An 18,348-nucleotide genomic window follows, 5' to 3' on the forward strand; every position below is an offset into this window, starting at 1 on the left:
TTGTTTATATTTCTTATCATTTATTTTCATTTAAAGACTTCCAAGACAACTTTTCTAATACAAGACTTCTTCTCCTTTAGGCTTCGTTCGTTAAACTCATCGTTCCGGTTAATCTCCAAATCATCAAATCTTTCAAGTTTATTACTTGAATGTGAGTACTTTCATCCCCCGTTTTCACTCTTTTATATTTTGGGGGGTGACATTGCAAACTTATTCAAATCCAAATGATTTATACTTGAGTCTTAAACCACAAACTTTATTGTATACTTCACTTAAATAAATGCTCGATTTGGTGATTATATGCTTATATGCTTAAGTGCTAATGTGTTTACCGCTTTTGGATGGTTGATTCATAAATCCGAGTATATCTGGCATCCCCTTATAGAAAAGTGTCGTTAATGTATTCTTATTAACGATTTCATACAAAATCCGAGTATATTTGGCATCCCCTTATAGAAAGGTGTCGTTAATGTATTCTTATTAACGATTTCATTTATCTAAATTGTTGCTATTATTTATTGTTCTGTATACAAGTTGTGGAATTTCATATTATATATCTATTGTTCAAAAACTATGAAATTACTCACTAACCTTTGTGTTGACAAAATCTATTTATGCAATGTTACAGGTTTGACTTTAGGTTGACTCGTGGACTTGAAGAAAAAAAAAGTTATCAAGACTATTAGGATATTAGCAAAACGAACAATATATTATTTACTATGATTTGAATTTGGCTATTGTATGAACAAGTTATGTGACTCTTTGTGTTTTTATGAATTTAAATGAGTTGATTAAATATTATCACTTAATAGTGTCGTGTGCGATGAACAATCGGTTGCGCCCCAACGTTTCCGTCATGGTCGGGGTGTGACATCGAAAAACACCAAAAAACATGTCTAGTCGAATGCCACTTCATAAAAACATCATTCTTTAAAATCACCAAAAACTCATTCAATGGGAATCCTAAAAACACCCAAAAACATTTTTATGTCATCACCACCTTTAACCAAAAAAAAAAAAAAACATCATTCAAGACCGACCCCCCCCCCCCCCAAAAAAAAAAAAAAAACTAACAAAGTAATGTTTTTGGTAATTCTTGTAAAAAAAACTCAACTAAAAAACACATGATAAAATTTACATCCACAATAAGAAATTACAGATGGCGTGGACAAGCACCCAAAAACACTTCCTAAAAATACCTTATTGTGAATGGGCTAAGAAGTGGCTTATAAGGAGGATGAGCTCACAAGATTATATTCTTGTTTGACAAAACACACTTGGTGGCATTAGCAAGGGTGCGAAGCACCCAACACACAAATGTGGTTCTTTGATGTAGGGGTGTTCACCGAATCGAATAATGAATTTTCAAGTTAAATCGAATCGAATAATCCGAATAATTGTTTTTTTTGCCGGTATTCGTATTCGATTAAAAGTTGACCTATTCGATTCGTATTCGTATTATATGGCAATTCGAAATTCGATTCGAATTCGAATGGAATTCAATTTTCATTCGAATAAATACAATCTAACTCAAGTTTACCTATGCTACAAATTTTGAAAACCATAATCATAATTGCGAAAGAAACATAAAAATTTAAAGTATCTACAATACCACATGATAATAAATTCAAAACTAAACTACAAATAGTATAAATTCAAAATATTCAAAACGAGAAGTTAATAACACCCATATTAGTATAGGATAGGAAACAATAATATGGCATATTGGGTTTAATAATTTGTAATGGACATTTATTATTTATGGATTTGACACAAATAAAAAAATATTATATATACATATATGTATATCTAATTTGAATTCGAATTTCGAATCGAATCGAATCGAATAATAAATCATAAATTCGTATTCGATTAATATACTCGAATACGAATCGAATCGAATTCGAATTTTTTAAAACCGAATTCGAATCTTAATAATCGAATTCGAATCGAATCGAATTTCGAATGTTTCGAATGCGAATTGAAATCTGAACACCCCTACTTTGATGGCGCACGTAGTATTTTTGCAGTATGGTACCGAGTCGAGACAAGTGTCGTGATCTGAACGGGTGTATGCCACCGGTTGTCAAGTGTCGTGTCCAATGGTGAGTCAACTGCCACGTGTCGTCTCTCCCTGCTGCTTCGACAAGTGTCGTGAATGTGTGCAGTATGTGACTAGTGTCATGCTGACTCATGACATATACTTGCTATATATAGCAGGTTGTTGCAACACTTGAACATACCATAATTCCACACACATACATAACCAAATCGAGAATAGTTCGGTTCATTCGTTTCCATCTTGTACGCTTTAGCTTCAGGTATAGTTTGGGTGCTTGGTTAATCCCGGCAGTACACATTGTGTCGGCTGTTGTATCCTAGGAGACAGGCATATTCACCTGAGTGACCCGAAATCTGTTTTAAGAGACATTTGTTAAATAGAAATCCTCAGGCAACACCCGGTTTATTCAGTTCTCATTTTCTTCTTTAGTCATGTTCTCTTTTCTTTTCAAGTAATTTACTTTTATTTAATGTAATTTTCTTTTCATCACATTTGTATTGTAATCAACATTAATGGATTTTTATAAATTTTTTGTTATGTTTTAATTTGTGAACGGTGGTTCTACATATATTGCATTATTTGTATTTCGAAATTAATCCAGCCAGTGGACTAGTGAGTCGAAAGATAGCAAGTCCAATGTCCAAGTGGGTATTATGCCATTTTTTTATTTTTTATTATTATTGGATATGCAAGTTAGCAAGTCCAAATGTCCAACTGGGTGTTGGGCCCTGGTGAAATGAACATATGAACATATCTATGTGGTTCATATAATGTCTTTTTACAGCTTAATTTATTTCTAAGCTGATCAAAAACATATTATTTCTAAGATACTCCATATAGTCCATAAGTCCATTTAGTTAAAAAAAAATATATTAGTTTTTCAGAAAGTGAGTTAGATATTTTGTAAACTACACTTTATATTTATAAGAGTTTGGGAAGTAATTGAGTATCTCCTAAAAGGAAAAACAGAAAAATGTATGGGCTTTTCACACACGATAATAGCTGATTATCTTTGTAAAAATAAAATATGAGTGATTGAAGGCGCCTTTTACCATTAGGTTACCCCATCTAGTTGGGTTTTTATTTGTTGGTTGTTAAAAAAAAGAGCGTTATAAACCATGGTGTTTATTTGATATAAGATAAAACTGGTGTAGCAAACGGTTAGATTATCACATTATAATTAAAACATGAATAAGTGATAGTTGTGGATGAACACACTTGCTTAAAACTTAAGGTTTTGAAGAGCATCAAAGGTTTATAGGAGCTAAGCCCCTAGACTATGACAGTTCCAAAAGGGCACCGCCTGAATGAGATTTAGGTGGATGGGTTTCTGTTAAGGTCGCATTTAAGAAAATTTGATTGGAAACAGTATTCGATAGTAATTGATTATCGCTAGTAAGTTACTAATGATCACCAGCGAAAACTAATCTTTGCAACTTGATACATTAATACTAGTATAAGGGTGATTAATAGTTAGTTACTGCAACAATTTGGTTAGTAGTAAGTTAGTAATGATGAATGGAATGAATGATTACCGAGAAAAGACGCCGCTTTGAGGCCCGTCGGATTTGAACTTGAGAGTTTTCCAAATATTCAATTATTATTATTATTATTATTTACGATTATAATAATCCATAAACGGGCGTTTGAAAAGGGCAAAAATGAAAAGAAGGTAGGCGGAGAATACGTGGATTTGAAGTTTGAACGAATGGATAGTCGTGGAAATCGGCCAATGCTATTTATTTATGATTATGATTATGATTTATTTAACCTACCCCCCTGGCAATTCATCACTCCTTATTTTACTCATTTCGTTACAATCCAATCTACCAGGCACGTCAATTTCATCCTTAGGTTACGTTTATTGTATGATATTATCTCTCGCATTGTATAAACGCCGCTTAGTCTATGATAGATATTCTGCAAAATTACCGGTGAATTTTTGCTGTATATGATATTATTTGAATTACTACTGTTGATTCTGTCATTATTGTGTAAATGTTGCTTATATGATATTATGCGAATTAGCCGTGGATCTGTGTGTTTTACATATCAATTTCCGATCCAACGTTTCATCGTTCAGCAACTCTGTTTGTTGCGGTTATTCGTCATGATGATCTGCCTGCCTTACAGTGGTTGTGATTTTGATGCATTTAGCGATTAATTTGAGGTTTATATAGTTTTCTGTTGGTTTCATCATTCATGTAGGTTAGCATTGATCTTTAGATCATATTGTTTTTTTTATCAGTTTCCTGTTAAAAGTTATTTTTGAAAATCTGAAAAATGTTACAGTAAATAAAAGTTAAGATAGTGCAGCAGAATCGGTAATTTAACATCAGAAAAGGCATCGTGCAATTAACTTGTTTAATTAGTTATAATGGAGGATCAAAATAGATATGATCATTGTTTTTCACTTTTTTTGTGCACAAAATGCCTTGGGATGTATTATTGCCTTGCTTTCTATGCATATACAGTGACGCATCATTTGATTATATATGTATATTATGGTTTTAAACTCCGTTATTTTGAACTTATATTTCAAAGGCGATGATTAAATTTTACGTTGATTGTTCTTCAATGTTGCAATATTCAAACAAACAGGTACTAAAAAATGGCAGAAGAAGATATTCAGCCTCTTGTTTGTGATAATGGAACTGGAATGGTCAAGGTATTAAGTTTTGAAGTGGCATTATTGTTTACTCACTTTCATTCTTTGTTTCTTTTGCGGTAAAATGTCATTTCAATTCCCCTTTGGAACAAAGTTCATATATAGACTCCAATGGCTATAAATTTTGACACCTGACGTTGTTTGTTAAATACTTCACCAGTTGCATTTCGTAAGACTCTAATTGCATTTGCTAGATGTGTTTTGAGGGTGATTAGTTGAAGTTGATTATTTCAAGAAACAGTAAACAAATAAGGATTTTTAATATACAATCCCAAACACTTCATAATCCCTGTATAAACAGATTCTGCTTGATTGTCTAATTATTTTTGGATCAAATTTTCAGGAAAACCAGTTTATTAGAAAAACTGATTACCTATAACTGATTACCTATGTATCCTTTTTAAATATTATTGAGCATCATATGCTACCATTTTTCAAAATGTATCTCATTTTTTCATTGAAAAAAAAAGCTTTGTGGTCATTTATGTATCAATCTCTTAAATAGTTGAATTTATCAAACTCTCAAACAACTTTGTAATTTCATATTTTCATGTCGTAATTCATTGTTTTCCAGTCTTAAGGCTGGTTTTGCTGGAGATGATGCTCCAAGAGCCGTTTTTCCTAGCATTGTTGGACGTCCACGCCACACTGGAGTTATGGTTGGCATGGGACAAAAAGATGCATATGTTGGTGACGAGGCACAATCCAAACGTGGTATTTTAACCTTGAAATATCCAATTGAACACGGGATTGTGAATAATTGGGATGACATGGGAAAAATATGGCATCACACATTTTACAATGAACTCCGTGTGGCACCAGAAGAACACCCGGTTCTACTTACAGAAGCACCCCTCAATCCAAAAGCTAACAGGGAGAAAATGACTCAGATTATGTTTGAAACATTTAATTCTCCAGCAATGTATGTTGCAATTCAAGCTGTTCTCTCCTTGTATGCTAGTGGTCGTACAACTGGTAAGTTTCTTAATAATACCTGTTTCTTATGGTTTCTGGATGTCATTTGTATTAACTATTTGAAAGTTTATACAAGCATCTTTTATGTTGTTTATTCTCGTGTGCGGATTTTGATAAGCATGAGGTTGTTTATTTCAAAAAGTAAAATTCCAAATACTCCTTTATGTTTGAATAAACATAAGGGCTTTTCAGGGATCAAATAATTAGGAAAAGCTGTTTACCTCTCTTTCAAAGAAAAAAATGCATCTCATGTTACTGATTAATGCATCTCTTTTGTTTTACCAGCATGTTGATTCTTCTTCATGTTACTGATTAATTTCTTAACTAATCTAAACTTATTAAAGCAACCCCTACTTTACTAATCAACCCTCTATTAATTTAATTTGATTTGTCATGTATTCGGGGGTATAGCATATGGAAGCGGGGCATGTAGGATATGTATACGGACGTATAACAAATGTATACAATGCGGATGAGTGGTTTAAAAAGATGTAATTAATAGAGGTAGGGGTTGATTTCATAAAAACTGTTTAACAACTCCAGACAACTAAAATTGTTTTATTGCAATTAAGTATTTGTTGTTATTATTTGATAAAATCACACAATAAACACATGAACCAATTATTTGATACTTGCTTCATTTTTCAGGTATTGTTCTTGACTCTGGGGATGGTGTGAGCCACACGGTGCCTATTTACGAAGGTTATGCACTCCCACACGCCATTCTCCGATCGGACCTTGCAGGTCGTGACTTAACCGACGCCCTGATGAAAATTCTGACTGAAAGAGGCTACTCATTCACCACATCTGCTGAACGGGAAATTGTTCGAGACATGAAAGAAAAACTGGCATACATTGCACTTGACTTTGAGCAAGAACTAGAGACTTCTAAAACTAGCTCATCAGTTGAGAAGAGCTTTGAGCTGCCTGACGGGCAGGTGATTACTATTGGGGCAGAACGGTTCAGGTGCCCGGAAGTGCTGTTCCAGCCTTCGATGATTGGAATGGAAGCTGCTGGGATTCATGAGACTACTTAATTCGATCATGAAGTGTGACGTGGATATTAGGAAGGATCTGTATGGGAATATTGTGCTTAGTGGTGGTACTACTATGTTTCCAGGTATTGCTGACAGAATGAGCAAGGAAATTACTGCTTTGGCTCCAAGCAGCATGAAGATTAAGGTTGTTGCTCCTCCGGAAAGGAAGTATAGTGTCTGGATTGGTGGGTCCATTTTGGCATCTCTCAGTACCTTCCAGCAGGTGAGTTCTTTTTCTCATATGTTATTATTTTTAGTGGTGATCATCGGGTCCGGTTTCGGCTTCCTCGGTTTGAAGATTTCTTGGGTCAAAACAGAACCTAATTCAAAGTTGGTAAAACCAAACCGAAAACCAGTTTGAATTTGGTTTCAAACAAAAAACCCGATCATAGGATTTTTCTAATGTTTGAAACTTTGAATTATCCGATTCATTTTAGTAAGTAAATTGATTATTATTGGCATTATATAGTCTTTTTTTATTAAAACACTAGTTACTTTTTAAAAAGTTGTAAATTTGGATAAAAAGTGTTTTCACTCGGTAATGTTTTGACCCGTTACTCAATCTCATGAAACTTGAATATATTACAAAATGCAAGATATATACTGTATGCGCACGCCTATGCATTGATATGGATTCTGACTGTATGTTAATACGATGCAGATGTGGATCGCAAAGGCTGAATATGATGAATCTGGACCATCCATTGTCCACAGGAAATGTTTCTAATCGTGACAAACAAGAAAAACAGTTACTTTTTAACTACTACTACGCCATTTGGGGTTCGGAAATTCTGATATTTTATCAAGAATACGAGCTTCCGCAGGCGCATTATCACCCAATTTCTTTTGTGTTTTTTGCAGTTCACTTCAACTGTCAAGCATAAATTGCTATCAATGTATGCCAACTTTTTTCTTCAATTTTTTGTTTTGTGACTGATGCTTCTATGAATCAATTCCTTAATAGCATATTGCCGATTTTGGTCAAATGAATCAAGTGTAGTAAATGGTTTTTGTAATGGCAACGAGCGCATTAATAATTAATGTATTATCATTTGATACATTGTTAATTATAAAACCGTGCTGCATGATCAAGCATTATATAACATAGGTTTTCCATCATAAGTTAAAAAGTTTGTTGCGACTAGAAGACATTAACAGCATTATATGTCAACATGCTTTTCAAGGTCAATTATCCCTACCTTACCGGTCTCTATTAGAGAAAACATGTTTTTACAACCAAGCACGGTAGGTTGCTAATGTTCGATTATGCTGTTAATCCCGTCCCCCGTTTAACATAATGAAAACAACAATATCAACCTAATGGTAAGACATCATTGACTGACATCAAATATTGAAAATATGCAAGCCATGGTAAATGTTGATTGGAAGGTGCTAGACAATTTAAGATGATATATGGTCAACACTTCCCTCAAAAATGCTATTTGGTGAAGGCACTAAGTTATGTCTTTATCCCCAACAATATTTATTAGATGGCATGCAAGCATGTGGTTATGAAGGAGAAGAGTTGTGCCCTTTTGATAAGTTGATAATGGTATACAATATCACTTACATGATTGACTTTACGAAATAGCAATAAACAATGATTGATCTTGTGATTCTAAAGAGCACATATATACTTGGATCTTAGTTATTGATAAATTACCAATTCACGTTGATCTCTTGTGTGCATGTGTTCAGATGAGTTATGAAATTTGTTTATAGAGTTATCGAAGTTTCATGTAAAAGGTGTATTCGTAAGTGTTAAAGTAGACATGTAACAATTTTAGCTATACATGTAACTAATAATAGTCTAATTTTTAAAAAAAAACTACTTTTATGACTTTTCTTCGGTTATAACTAACTAACTAACTAGAGATAAAACGACAATTTCTGACACAACTTAAAATCGATACCAAACTAAACAAATCGAGTTTGGGTTGACCCGGACAAAGCTAGGGCCCTTGGGTAGACGAGTCATAGAGAGGCGACTGCGTACGATTGTTCAAGTAGGTTCCAGAATCATCTTCACAAATCCAAAACCATTCATTGTATTGCCAATCCACCGTTAAACCTCAATCTATCTATCTATCTATCTATCTATCTCTAATTATAATTATTTGCATTCAAAACTCTCCGTACACAGACTTTGCAATATGGCGAAAGAAGGACCAAATTGGGACGGGTTGCTCAAGTGGAGTATTGCTCATTCCGATGGCACCGGAAACCCTAGAAACTTAAGGTACGTATCAATTCGTTATTTCGAATTCAATTTGTGTTTAGTTTTGTTGCTGATTTAGTGTATTACAGTGAGGAGGATCGGAAGTGGTTCATGGAAGCTATGCAAGCTCAAACAATTGACGTTGTTAAGCGTATGAAGGAGATAACTCAGGTTATGCAGACACCTGATAATATTCTCGAGGAACAAGGTGTAACTGCTACAGATCTCGAAGGTATATATATATTCATTCTTCAATCTATACTTTTAATTTTACTTATAAGTGTTTAATGTTGATGATTAAATTGTAGATATGCTTGATGAGCTTCAAGAGCATGTGGAGTCTATCGATATGGCTGATGGTGAGTCACCTTTTATTTCATTGTTTTGATTTGTAATTGTGAAATTATTTTACATAGTTACTTAGGGATGAGATTGGAACCGTGCTGGAAAGTACCGATACCGTGAAAGTATTAAACATTAAACCTAATGCCATACCGGTTTTATAGTAGTACCATTGAAATATCAATACCAGAAACATGAAAAACGAATACCGGTACCAACTGTGTCTAACATAGTTCAATTATTCACATGTGATTTTTTATATCATCATAGATTCCCTAAGAAAACGATGGTTGTGAAAACTATAATTGTTGGACTTTGTTTAAATTCCCTTACTTTTTTTTAAAGTCAATTTTCATACAGAATAGAATTATTTTTTAAAACTAAATTATACATTAAAAATCAAGCATTTTTTGTCTTTAATTTGAGCATAGTATTTTTATATGTTTAAAAAATGGCCTTGTTCTGTTTTATCATATACTTGTGCGGAAATTGTGCTGTTCTACTGTATAACTGTATTGTTTTACAGTTATAAAGTACTTAATGGTACCAACATACTTATAAATGGTAAAACACTACAGTTATGAATGGTATAATAACACAATTATCAATGGTAAATCAACACATTTTAAGCTAATAAGTAATGGAAAACTAACATAATACTGAAAAACAGAAAGAATATACCCAGACTAAAGATAAAAATATGCTTCATTTAATGCTAACTTTTTATAAAAAAAGATAATACTAATAATCTCGTATGAAAAAAATAATTAAGTTTAAAAAATATGGGGAATTTGAAAAGGATAAATAAGTACTTAATTTCGTTTGATGTTAATTTTCTTGCACTGCAGCATATAACCACAAGATTGCTTCTTAGGCTTCCCACGGGAATCTCCACGGCAACCCCTCCTAATAATTGTCAAACAATGTTCTTGATTATATAATCAGTAACTGTGTATAATATTGTTCATGTATTCACATTTTGACAGATCTTCACTCTATCGGTGGTTTGACCCCTTTGCTAAAATATCTAAAGAACTCACATGCTAACATACGCGCCAAAGCTGCAGAGGTTGTAAGCACTATTGTTCAAAATAATCCAAAAAGTCAACAATTGGTCATGGATGCAAATGGCATGGAGCCATTGCTTTCAAATTTTACTTCTGATGACGATGTCACTGTTCGTACCAAATCACTTGGTGCAATCTCCTGTGAGTAGTCCTTCAAAAGCCCCCTGCACTTTGCATTATATATTATTTTTATATAAAATAGTGTTTATAATCATCTTGTTTATTGTTTATTATAGCTCTGATTAGGCATAACAAGCCCGGGATTGCAGCATTTCGTCTTGGAAATGGTTATGGTGCTCTCAAAGATGCTCTCAGCTCTGAAAGTGTTAGATTCCAGAGGTAATCATCTGTTGAGAACTTTTGTATAATCCGTGAGAACTTGTGTGAAATATTGAAATGGGTAGTTTGGAGTAGTGAGCTGGCCCAGTTTATCAATTATTTTATTACTTATATGCAATTATAGTTCTTTTTATATGTAGTTATAATTATAATTTTCTGTTTATAACTTGATATATATTTTGTCATTTTTATCATCATTTTGTTTTTATGTAAATATATATATATATTAAATATATTAAGTAAACATTATATTATATAATAAATAAAAGGCTTGTTCAGGCTTGCGAGCCTCTGCTCAGCTTGATAAGTGAATCCCGGACACATTTATTAAACGAGCCTATTTAGTCTCAACCTAATCCCCGGCTTGTTTTTTATTTAATAGTTATTTAATTACCTTTTTATACACGTCTAGAATTAATTTTATATATTTATAATTATAATATAATTTTAACACAGTATGTGTTATATTTATTTATTTTTTTCATAATTTTTTATACAATAATTATTATGTAAATATATAAAAATAGAAAGTATATAAATAACAGGCTCGTTTAGGTTCGCAAGCCTACTCGATGTCGATAAGTGAGTCCCGGGCTTGGGCTTGGGCTTGGGCTTGGGCTTGTTTACTTGTTTATTAGATTAGCTTATTTTTAGGCTCGAGCTCTGGCTTGAACATGTTTAAGCTTGGCTTGATTTAAGCTTCTACCGAGTCGATTTTGAGAGTGCTAGTATTGAATATCACATCATCAGCATTTTCTCATCAAATTTTAAATGAAATGCAGGAAAGCGCTCAACTTGATCCAGTACTTGATCCAAGAAAACCCCAACGACAGCCAAGTCATCACCGAGCTCGGGTTCCCACGAATCATGACTCATCTTGCCACCAGCGAAGACCCGGAAGTCCGTGAAGGCGCATTAAGGGGTCTATATGAGCTCAGCAAGGACAAACCGGTAAAAACAGATGACACCAATGAGGATCATGAGAAACTAAAACAAGTCCTTCAAGAAAGGATTAATGACATCAGCCTAATGTCATCAGAAGATCTTGCGGCTATTAGGGATGAAAGACAGCTTGTGGACTCTTTATGGACCGCACATTATAACGAACCCTCTTCCCTTAGAGACAAGGGACTGGTGTGTGATGATGCGGATGAACCGCCCCCGGATGTTGCATCTAGGGTTTTGGTTTCACCACTTAGAGGTCTGAACCGTCCGGCTAATAATGGTGACAAATCTGAAAAGAAAGAGGCACCCTTGTTACCTGGTCCTGGTCCTGGTCCTTGAGTGTGAACCAATGGAACATGTGTTCGGCTTGCTTTGGTTCATCTATGTGGCTCTTAATTGTTTGTTTCCTATCTAATATTTGCTTGTATAAATTTTTTTGTTTGAAAACTAAGTTTATAGATTTCAGATTGTGTCATGTTTTGGATGTGGTCATGTTGTCGAAACACCCTTCTCTTACATGTGCTCATGCACACACCCTGTCGAGCTGTCATATTAATACGTTAGATGTATATCGATGTATAGCATTTCAAAATAACTTAAATTTCTATGGGCGTAGATGGCTGCTATATACAATACCAGTGCCTGAGCTATGCCGGCTTACATTCCATATATTATATGAGAGTGTTGTAAAATTGGGCCAACTCGGCCCAAGGCACACAAATCGGACATTCTTTAATATTTTTAATAAGAAAATGTTGGATGACAATCGGGCAATCGGCCCTTGATTTTCTCCCGTTGATCTCAATTATTGGGTATTCCTATTGATTTGTTATATTTTTGTTTAATTGCTTATCTTTTATCTATATTAATATTATGTGAATTTTGAAGTATCTATGTGAACTTTTATATGTGATTTTTCAAAAATTCCGGATAAGATTTTTAATTCAATTAATTCTTATTAATCTTGATTGATCGCTAGTCCCTACACAATGCCTATACATCCAACATAACATCAAATCACAGGTGGTGTTAGTATAGTACTGGTTGCACTTCATATGTAGGTTATGATTTAATTATATATGGCATAAAGTTAATTAGTAATGTAGATGGCGTGAGTATAGTCTTGTGTGTTACTAAATCTTTATGTTAAGATTGATAATGATGATATAAAGCAAATGGGATCTCATTGTTCTTTTAACTTGTGTGTGCTCTTTTATAGCGTCAAACACGTCAAAAGAGTTGATTTGTTGCTTACAAGAGTAATATTGGTATGTTCAAGCATGTGATTTAGCACTTTTTGAAGTAAAGATAATATATAATATTGTAATTATTAGTATCAATTAACCTGGTACCATTAAGCATAATAAGTTATTAAGTTTAGTTCCATTGTAGCAACTTTTTTTAAGGTTTTTAAATAATTTAACATATAAGTACATACCACCACTTTCACTTTTAAGTTACTTTAAATAATATGCATCCTCTATTCCTTTGAATAAGTTCTGTAAAATAAAATAAATATACCTTACCGGCTTAAAAAATTTCTAACCTTTTTCTGCATGTATACTTCAATAAATAGTCCATTTGCCAAGATAATATTATGTTTTCATTTCTTTTAAGAAAATATAAATCTAGTCTCATCGTTAGGTTAGCACATCTTGTTTCTGTTTCAGAAACAACCATTATAAATCTATGCTTTAAAACATAATACAGTTACGAACTGGAATTTGATTAATAAAAACGCGAAGAATAGGGGACCCATTTCGAGAAGGGTTAACTCTCCAATTACAACTGAACTGGAAATTGATTAATGAAAAGGAACGGATGGGGAATCCAATTCGGTATTGATAATTCTAGCAAAACAAAGACATATCACAAATGAAAGGATTAAACAAAGACAAAGCACATCCCTAGTTACAACGTTGTTTGGGCTTGAAAGAATAAATTATAAACTCATTTAAGAGAATCTTATTATTGGTATTTGATATAAAGGTTATAAAGAACACAAATGTAACATTTTTAATACATAACATATATGATGTGGATATCATAGTATTATAGGCTTTTCTTTTTGTAACTTTAGATAATGCAAAAACAGCCCTCCCACGGAAGCAATGCATCTATCTATAACCATCTTTTTGACTCCCACAAAGTGAAAGTGACACACACACTATAAACCCAACACATCACATCACATCACATCACATCACACACAACCATAGCAACAACAATGGCGACATCATCGTACTCTCCCTTCATTCTAGTACTCATGTGCATGCTCCTATGTATCTTCACTTCAAGTAATTCCATGCAAACCTCAAATCTCTCCAAACACAATCTTCATCTTTTTGCATATATATAATTAACTCTAGCAATTACATTTTCAAACCAAAATTTCCGGCGAAAAAAAAATGCCGAGAAATTCCTACAAATTTCTGATAAAATTTTTACTTTTGAATATATATTTGTCATATTATTATTATTATTATTATTATTATTATTATTATTATCAGGAACGTTATTTTTTAAATTTTATTGCTATTGTTATTTATAGTTATGTTCAGTTTATTTGGAATTTAGTAGGAATTTAAATTTTATATAAAACCTTTCATTTTAATACATTTTATTTTTTTTTTGTCAAAAATTTTATTTTTCATTTATTATTATTATTACATTATTATTAACTTCATATATTTAGTAGTATTATTAATATTACTTTTTATTATTAATATAAATAGTTTTTATTATTGATTATGATTCATTTTTTTCTGAAAATATATTATGATTTGAATTTTGTAGGAATTATGTACAAATCTATTTGTTTCAACTTTTAGATGTTCTTTTTAACATAATGACATATTGCAGATGGGGTTCAGTTGATTCTGGTCAACAATTGCAGGGAAACCATATGGCCCGGTCTACAAGGCGGTGCCGGCCACCCGAGCCCGAAAAATGGTGGTTTTCGATTGGGTAGCGCGGAGGAAGTAGTCATTGATGTACAAGATAAATGGTCCGGGAGAATATGGGCAAGGCAAGGTTGTTATTTCAACAATAACGGTAAAGGTCAATGTGTCACTGGTGGTTGCTCCGACCAGTTACATTGCCAGGGAAGCGGTGGCGAGCCGCCAGCAACCGTGGTGGAAATGACACTTGGGTCATCAAGTTCACCCTTGCATTTCTATGATGTGAGTTTGGTAGATGGGTTTAATATTCCCGTGGCAATGGCTCCGGTTGGTGGTGGTGTCGGTTGCGGTCGGGCGGCGTGTGAGGTTGATCTAAACTTGTGTTGTCCATCTGCACTTGAGGTGAAGGTTGGCGGTCGGGTTGTCGGGTGTAAGAGTGCATGTTTGGCGATGATGTCACCAAAATATTGTTGTACAGGCGCGTATGCAAACCCAAACACATGTAAACCAACACTGTTTGCGCATCTTTTCAAGGCAATATGCCCAAAAGCGTATAGTTACGCATTTGATGACTCTGCGAGTCTTAATAAATGTCGGGCCTCGCGATATGTTATCACGTTTTGCCCTCCAGAATGATCGATAGCATGCGTTGAATGGTGGTTGAGAGATAATTTGGTGATAATATTTGTAGTTGGCCTTAATTTCTAGTTAACCTCATATAATCTAATGTTTAGTTATTGCATTTAAATGTTATGATTTCTTTGTTATTTTTAGGATCCTAACTTATTATTATCCTAACTTATTACTTCCTAATCACTAGAATTTTAAACAACTAAACTTATTTTATCACTCTCTCAAAGAATTCATTTTATTACAAAATCTTATTGTCATCATTTCAAACTATAACTTAGATGAAGCTACAGAGAAATGCATCGTTAATGTTTGGTTGCATCAGGATAGTGCTTATAACTTTATATCAAGCTTAGCGTTCACGATTTCGTTAGGAAATAAAAGTCAAAGTCAAGCCAATTCGGAGCATTATAAAGTAGCAGAGCATTCATCCCAGTGGAAAACTAGTTGAAATATAGCTTGAAGTAGAATAGAAAACAGAAACAAAAACATTCAAAGGGAAAAAAAATGCAGATTGCATATATGTATCATAATATGTTGCAGTGCATGTAGTTAATCATGAAACCGAAAAAAGAGAGAATTAATAACAAGTTTCATGAGATCACCAATTTCTCATTCAGTCATGGCTGTGTCTTCTGATGATGGTGTACCATTTCCATCTATTTAAACACCAAATAAATTAGCCAAGCTTGGTCTCCAAATGGTTTAAAAAAAACATGAAGTTTTGGCCCACATGAGCCGATTTAGGGTTATGTATACCATTAGTTACCATGAAAAATTAGTGGAATGGTTTGAAAGTTGCTTATATTGTATTTGTAGTGCATACAGCCTTCTACATCATTATATTTTTTATAGAAAATTTTGTTTTAGCAATATAAATTTTGTGATCATAGTTAACGTGGTAACTATGCATAACAACAAGTATTATTAAAAAATGGACAAAAATTGTTTCTAGTAAACCTACCCAACCCAGTTTCAGAATAATTTTTCATTATATAAATTTTCTAATTATCAGCAAGCAGATTAATGTTAAATGGTTTCTAAACTTTTTTTAATGTAAAAGGTCAGGTGTTGCAAGTCAAACTTTAACACACGTACCTTCACCATCTGCGGGTGCACAAGGTGATTTCCTGTATCGCGTTTGTTGTTGAGTTGGCTGAATGGTAACAGGGCCAAATAAGTAAACGAAAATTCGCTTAAAAATATAATTTAATATAGATATATATCACTTCAAGAAACATAAAGCAATTTGTAATAACACAGCAAGATTCACTTACTTGCAGTTTGGGCCGAAGCGCCTCGAGAGGTCCTTTGGGCTTCTCTACACCTTGCTGTCAAAATTAACAATATATTTTAGGTCCGTTGATATACAAACTATATTATTGGTATATTAATTTAAACAACACCTTTCCGAGAGCCCAGTCAGCTGAATCAAAATAAGCCCGTTCATGATCCTAAAATGAATTCAATATCTTATTTGAAGCCAACAGTTAAAATTACAATAAATCCCATAGTCTACAAAGTTACGAATCTTGCCTTAGAAATAAGTGGGGGCTTTTTTGGAACAATGCCTCCGTACTTTTTCTTAATAACTTCCTCCTAAAAAGCAAAATGTAATAAACATAATGGTTACTATTTGTGATACATATGCTTGTAAATGAACCGTATGATAGAACAGAAACAGTTAAACGAATAGGTTTTCTTGTCTGTGTTCATTCGTTAAGAAAATGAAGGTGTTCGTGTTCACTTGTTAACTGTGTAAACGAATGGTCCACAAGCGTCAACGAATGGTTCACAAGCGTCAACGAACGAGCATAACTGAGCTAAGTTAGTTAAAAGTAATGTGTAGAACGAGAGTGGGCCTAAAAAGTTATTTAAACTAGCGAACATAATGAATCTAAGCGGACATGCACGGCATAAATGAGTGAACGAGACATGTATTCATGTTTGTTCGCTGAAGTACACGAATAATTTTTTTGTTCATGTTCATTCGTTTATTATATAAAAAAACATAAAAAAACTTTGAACTTCTTCGGAATCTTACCTCCTGAACTGATGAAACCTTAGATGTCTCGTCCATTATTTCTTTATACTAGTAAGTATACGCAAGCTGCAATAAAAACAACACATTTTTAATATCAATGAATTATTAGGTGCATGCTCAATGTACATATTTGAATCCATATCAAAGTGGTAATAAGAGAAAGTTATAGGAAGATTAAACAATTGTACAGTTTTGAGTTCCAATCAAATGATAAGAAGATAGATGTCAGCAACAAACCAACAATAAGAAAACACCTTTTGTAATGATTAGTATATAACATGGTATTTATGGGTAGTATTCAAGTACTTATAAGCATATAGTTTATATCACCACAAACCAAGCTTATATATGATCATCTCGTTCCACTAACAAAGACGGTTTTACTATTAAGGTATGCATTAAAGTCATAAGTTTGAGAAAGAAAAGAAAGAACAATGAATGATACTATAAAAAATATCTGTTAAAGAAACATAAGTGATAAGGCCCAAGATATTGCAGTAGTTGTTGACAAGATATTGCAGTAATCGCATGTAGTTGTTGACAAAAATCTTAAACAGACATTTTTGGTTCTAACTAACAGAGCTCATACATATACACACCCGTTTCAGTTAATAGAATTTGACAAATGGTTTGCAAGATTAAAAGTTTACAGCTATCTTAATGAAAATGAACGCATACAAATTGAAAGAAGACATTATGAAATCCTAAAAAGGCAAGACACCATCTATCACACACTTGCGAAGTCCTCTAAAACTTAAATTATTCTAACATTGCATACACATATGTCACAAGCACCTTCATTTGACCTCTTAATACACGATTTACGTACTTTCCACTGTCTTTTATTTTTCAATCCCTTTGTACTTAAAAACATATACAAAAGGATAGACACCGACAGGCAATAATAGAGACCATTCTATCAATTTTAAATGTCTAAAATTCAACTCACTAGAATTAAATACCTAGAACAGAAATTAGCCAAATACATGCAATAACATATGTAACAACTTACAAACAAAATCATCGAACTAGGGGTGTGAACGAGCCAATCCGCTCGTGAGCTACTCGAGATCGGCTCATTAAAAATTCAAATCGAGCTGAGCTTAAAAATAAGCTTGTTT

At 33.3% G+C, this 18,348-nt stretch overlaps 3 protein-coding genes and 1 pseudogene across 4 annotated transcripts; 3 read left to right on the forward strand and 1 right to left on the reverse strand.

Annotated features, from left to right (window-relative positions):
• Positions 1-4,655: 4,655 nt before the first annotated feature.
• Positions 4,656-7,661, forward strand: LOC143592330 (actin-like; annotated as a pseudogene). Its single transcript, XR_013145904.1, has 4 exons — positions 4,656-4,730; positions 5,312-5,705; positions 6,354-6,965; positions 7,404-7,661. The product of XR_013145904.1 is annotated as an actin-like (transcript).
• A 1,234-nt stretch (positions 7,662-8,895) lies between these two features.
• On the forward strand, positions 8,896-12,067 carry LOC143592331 (hsp70 nucleotide exchange factor fes1-like). Its single transcript, XM_077072273.1, has 6 exons — positions 8,896-8,981; positions 9,050-9,192; positions 9,269-9,319; positions 10,289-10,510; positions 10,606-10,708; positions 11,491-12,067. Exons 1-6 carry the CDS (start codon positions 8,896-8,898, stop codon positions 11,990-11,992), a joined length of 1,107 nt encoding a protein of 368 aa, XP_076928388.1. The 3' UTR covers positions 11,993-12,067.
• Positions 12,068-13,863: 1,796 nt separating this feature from the next.
• LOC143592332 (thaumatin-like protein) lies at positions 13,864-15,189 on the forward strand. The gene is made up of 2 exons (XM_077072274.1): positions 13,864-13,950; positions 14,516-15,189. The coding sequence occupies exons 1-2, from the start codon at positions 13,881-13,883 to the stop codon at positions 15,187-15,189; spliced, it is 744 nt and encodes a 247-aa protein (XP_076928389.1). The 5' UTR covers positions 13,864-13,880.
• A 475-nt stretch (positions 15,190-15,664) lies between these two features.
• On the reverse strand, positions 15,665-17,263 carry LOC143592326 (uncharacterized). The gene is made up of 6 exons (XM_077072270.1): positions 17,228-17,263; positions 16,720-16,782; positions 16,590-16,637; positions 16,461-16,514; positions 16,282-16,339; positions 15,665-15,842 (listed from the first exon to the last, which is right to left on the reverse strand). Exons 1-6 carry the CDS (start codon positions 17,261-17,263, stop codon positions 15,796-15,798), a joined length of 306 nt encoding a protein of 101 aa, XP_076928385.1. The 3' UTR covers positions 15,665-15,795.
• Between the last annotated feature and the right edge of the window lie 1,085 nt (positions 17,264-18,348).

Source organism: Bidens hawaiensis, unplaced genomic scaffold, assembly GCF_021521415.1.
Source record: "Bidens hawaiensis isolate Kalapana, Puna unplaced genomic scaffold, B.hawaiensis_p1.1 tig00040690_1, whole genome shotgun sequence".
In the NCBI taxonomy this organism is placed as follows: domain Eukaryota; kingdom Viridiplantae; phylum Streptophyta; class Magnoliopsida; order Asterales; family Asteraceae; genus Bidens; species Bidens hawaiensis.

Bases quoted from the DNA above. Each gene is read 5' to 3' on its own strand.
- LOC143592332 (XM_077072274.1), top strand. From the start codon at position 13,881: ATGGCGACATCATCGTACTCTCCCTTCATTCTAGTACTCATGTGCATG. The intron at 13,951-14,515 runs GTAATTCCATGC...GACATATTGCAG, and splicing joins CCTATGTATCTTCACTTCAA to ATGGGGTTCAGTTGATTCTG.
- LOC143592331 (XM_077072273.1), top strand. From the start codon at position 8,896: ATGGCGAAAGAAGGACCAAATTGGGACGGGTTGCTCAAGTGGAGTATT. The intron at 8,982-9,049 runs GTACGTATCAAT...AGTGTATTACAG, and splicing joins GGAAACCCTAGAAACTTAAG to TGAGGAGGATCGGAAGTGGT. The intron at 9,193-9,268 runs GTATATATATAT...ATTAAATTGTAG, and splicing joins AACTGCTACAGATCTCGAAG to ATATGCTTGATGAGCTTCAA.
- LOC143592326 (XM_077072270.1), bottom strand. From the start codon at position 17,263: ATGGACGAGACATCTAAGGTTTCATCAGTTCAGGAG. The intron at 16,783-17,227 runs GTAAGATTCCGA...TTTGCTTTTTAG, and splicing joins AGGTTTCATCAGTTCAGGAG to GAGGAAGTTATTAAGAAAAA. The intron at 16,638-16,719 runs GCAAGATTCGTA...AATTCATTTTAG, and splicing joins AGCCCCCACTTATTTCTAAG to GATCATGAACGGGCTTATTT.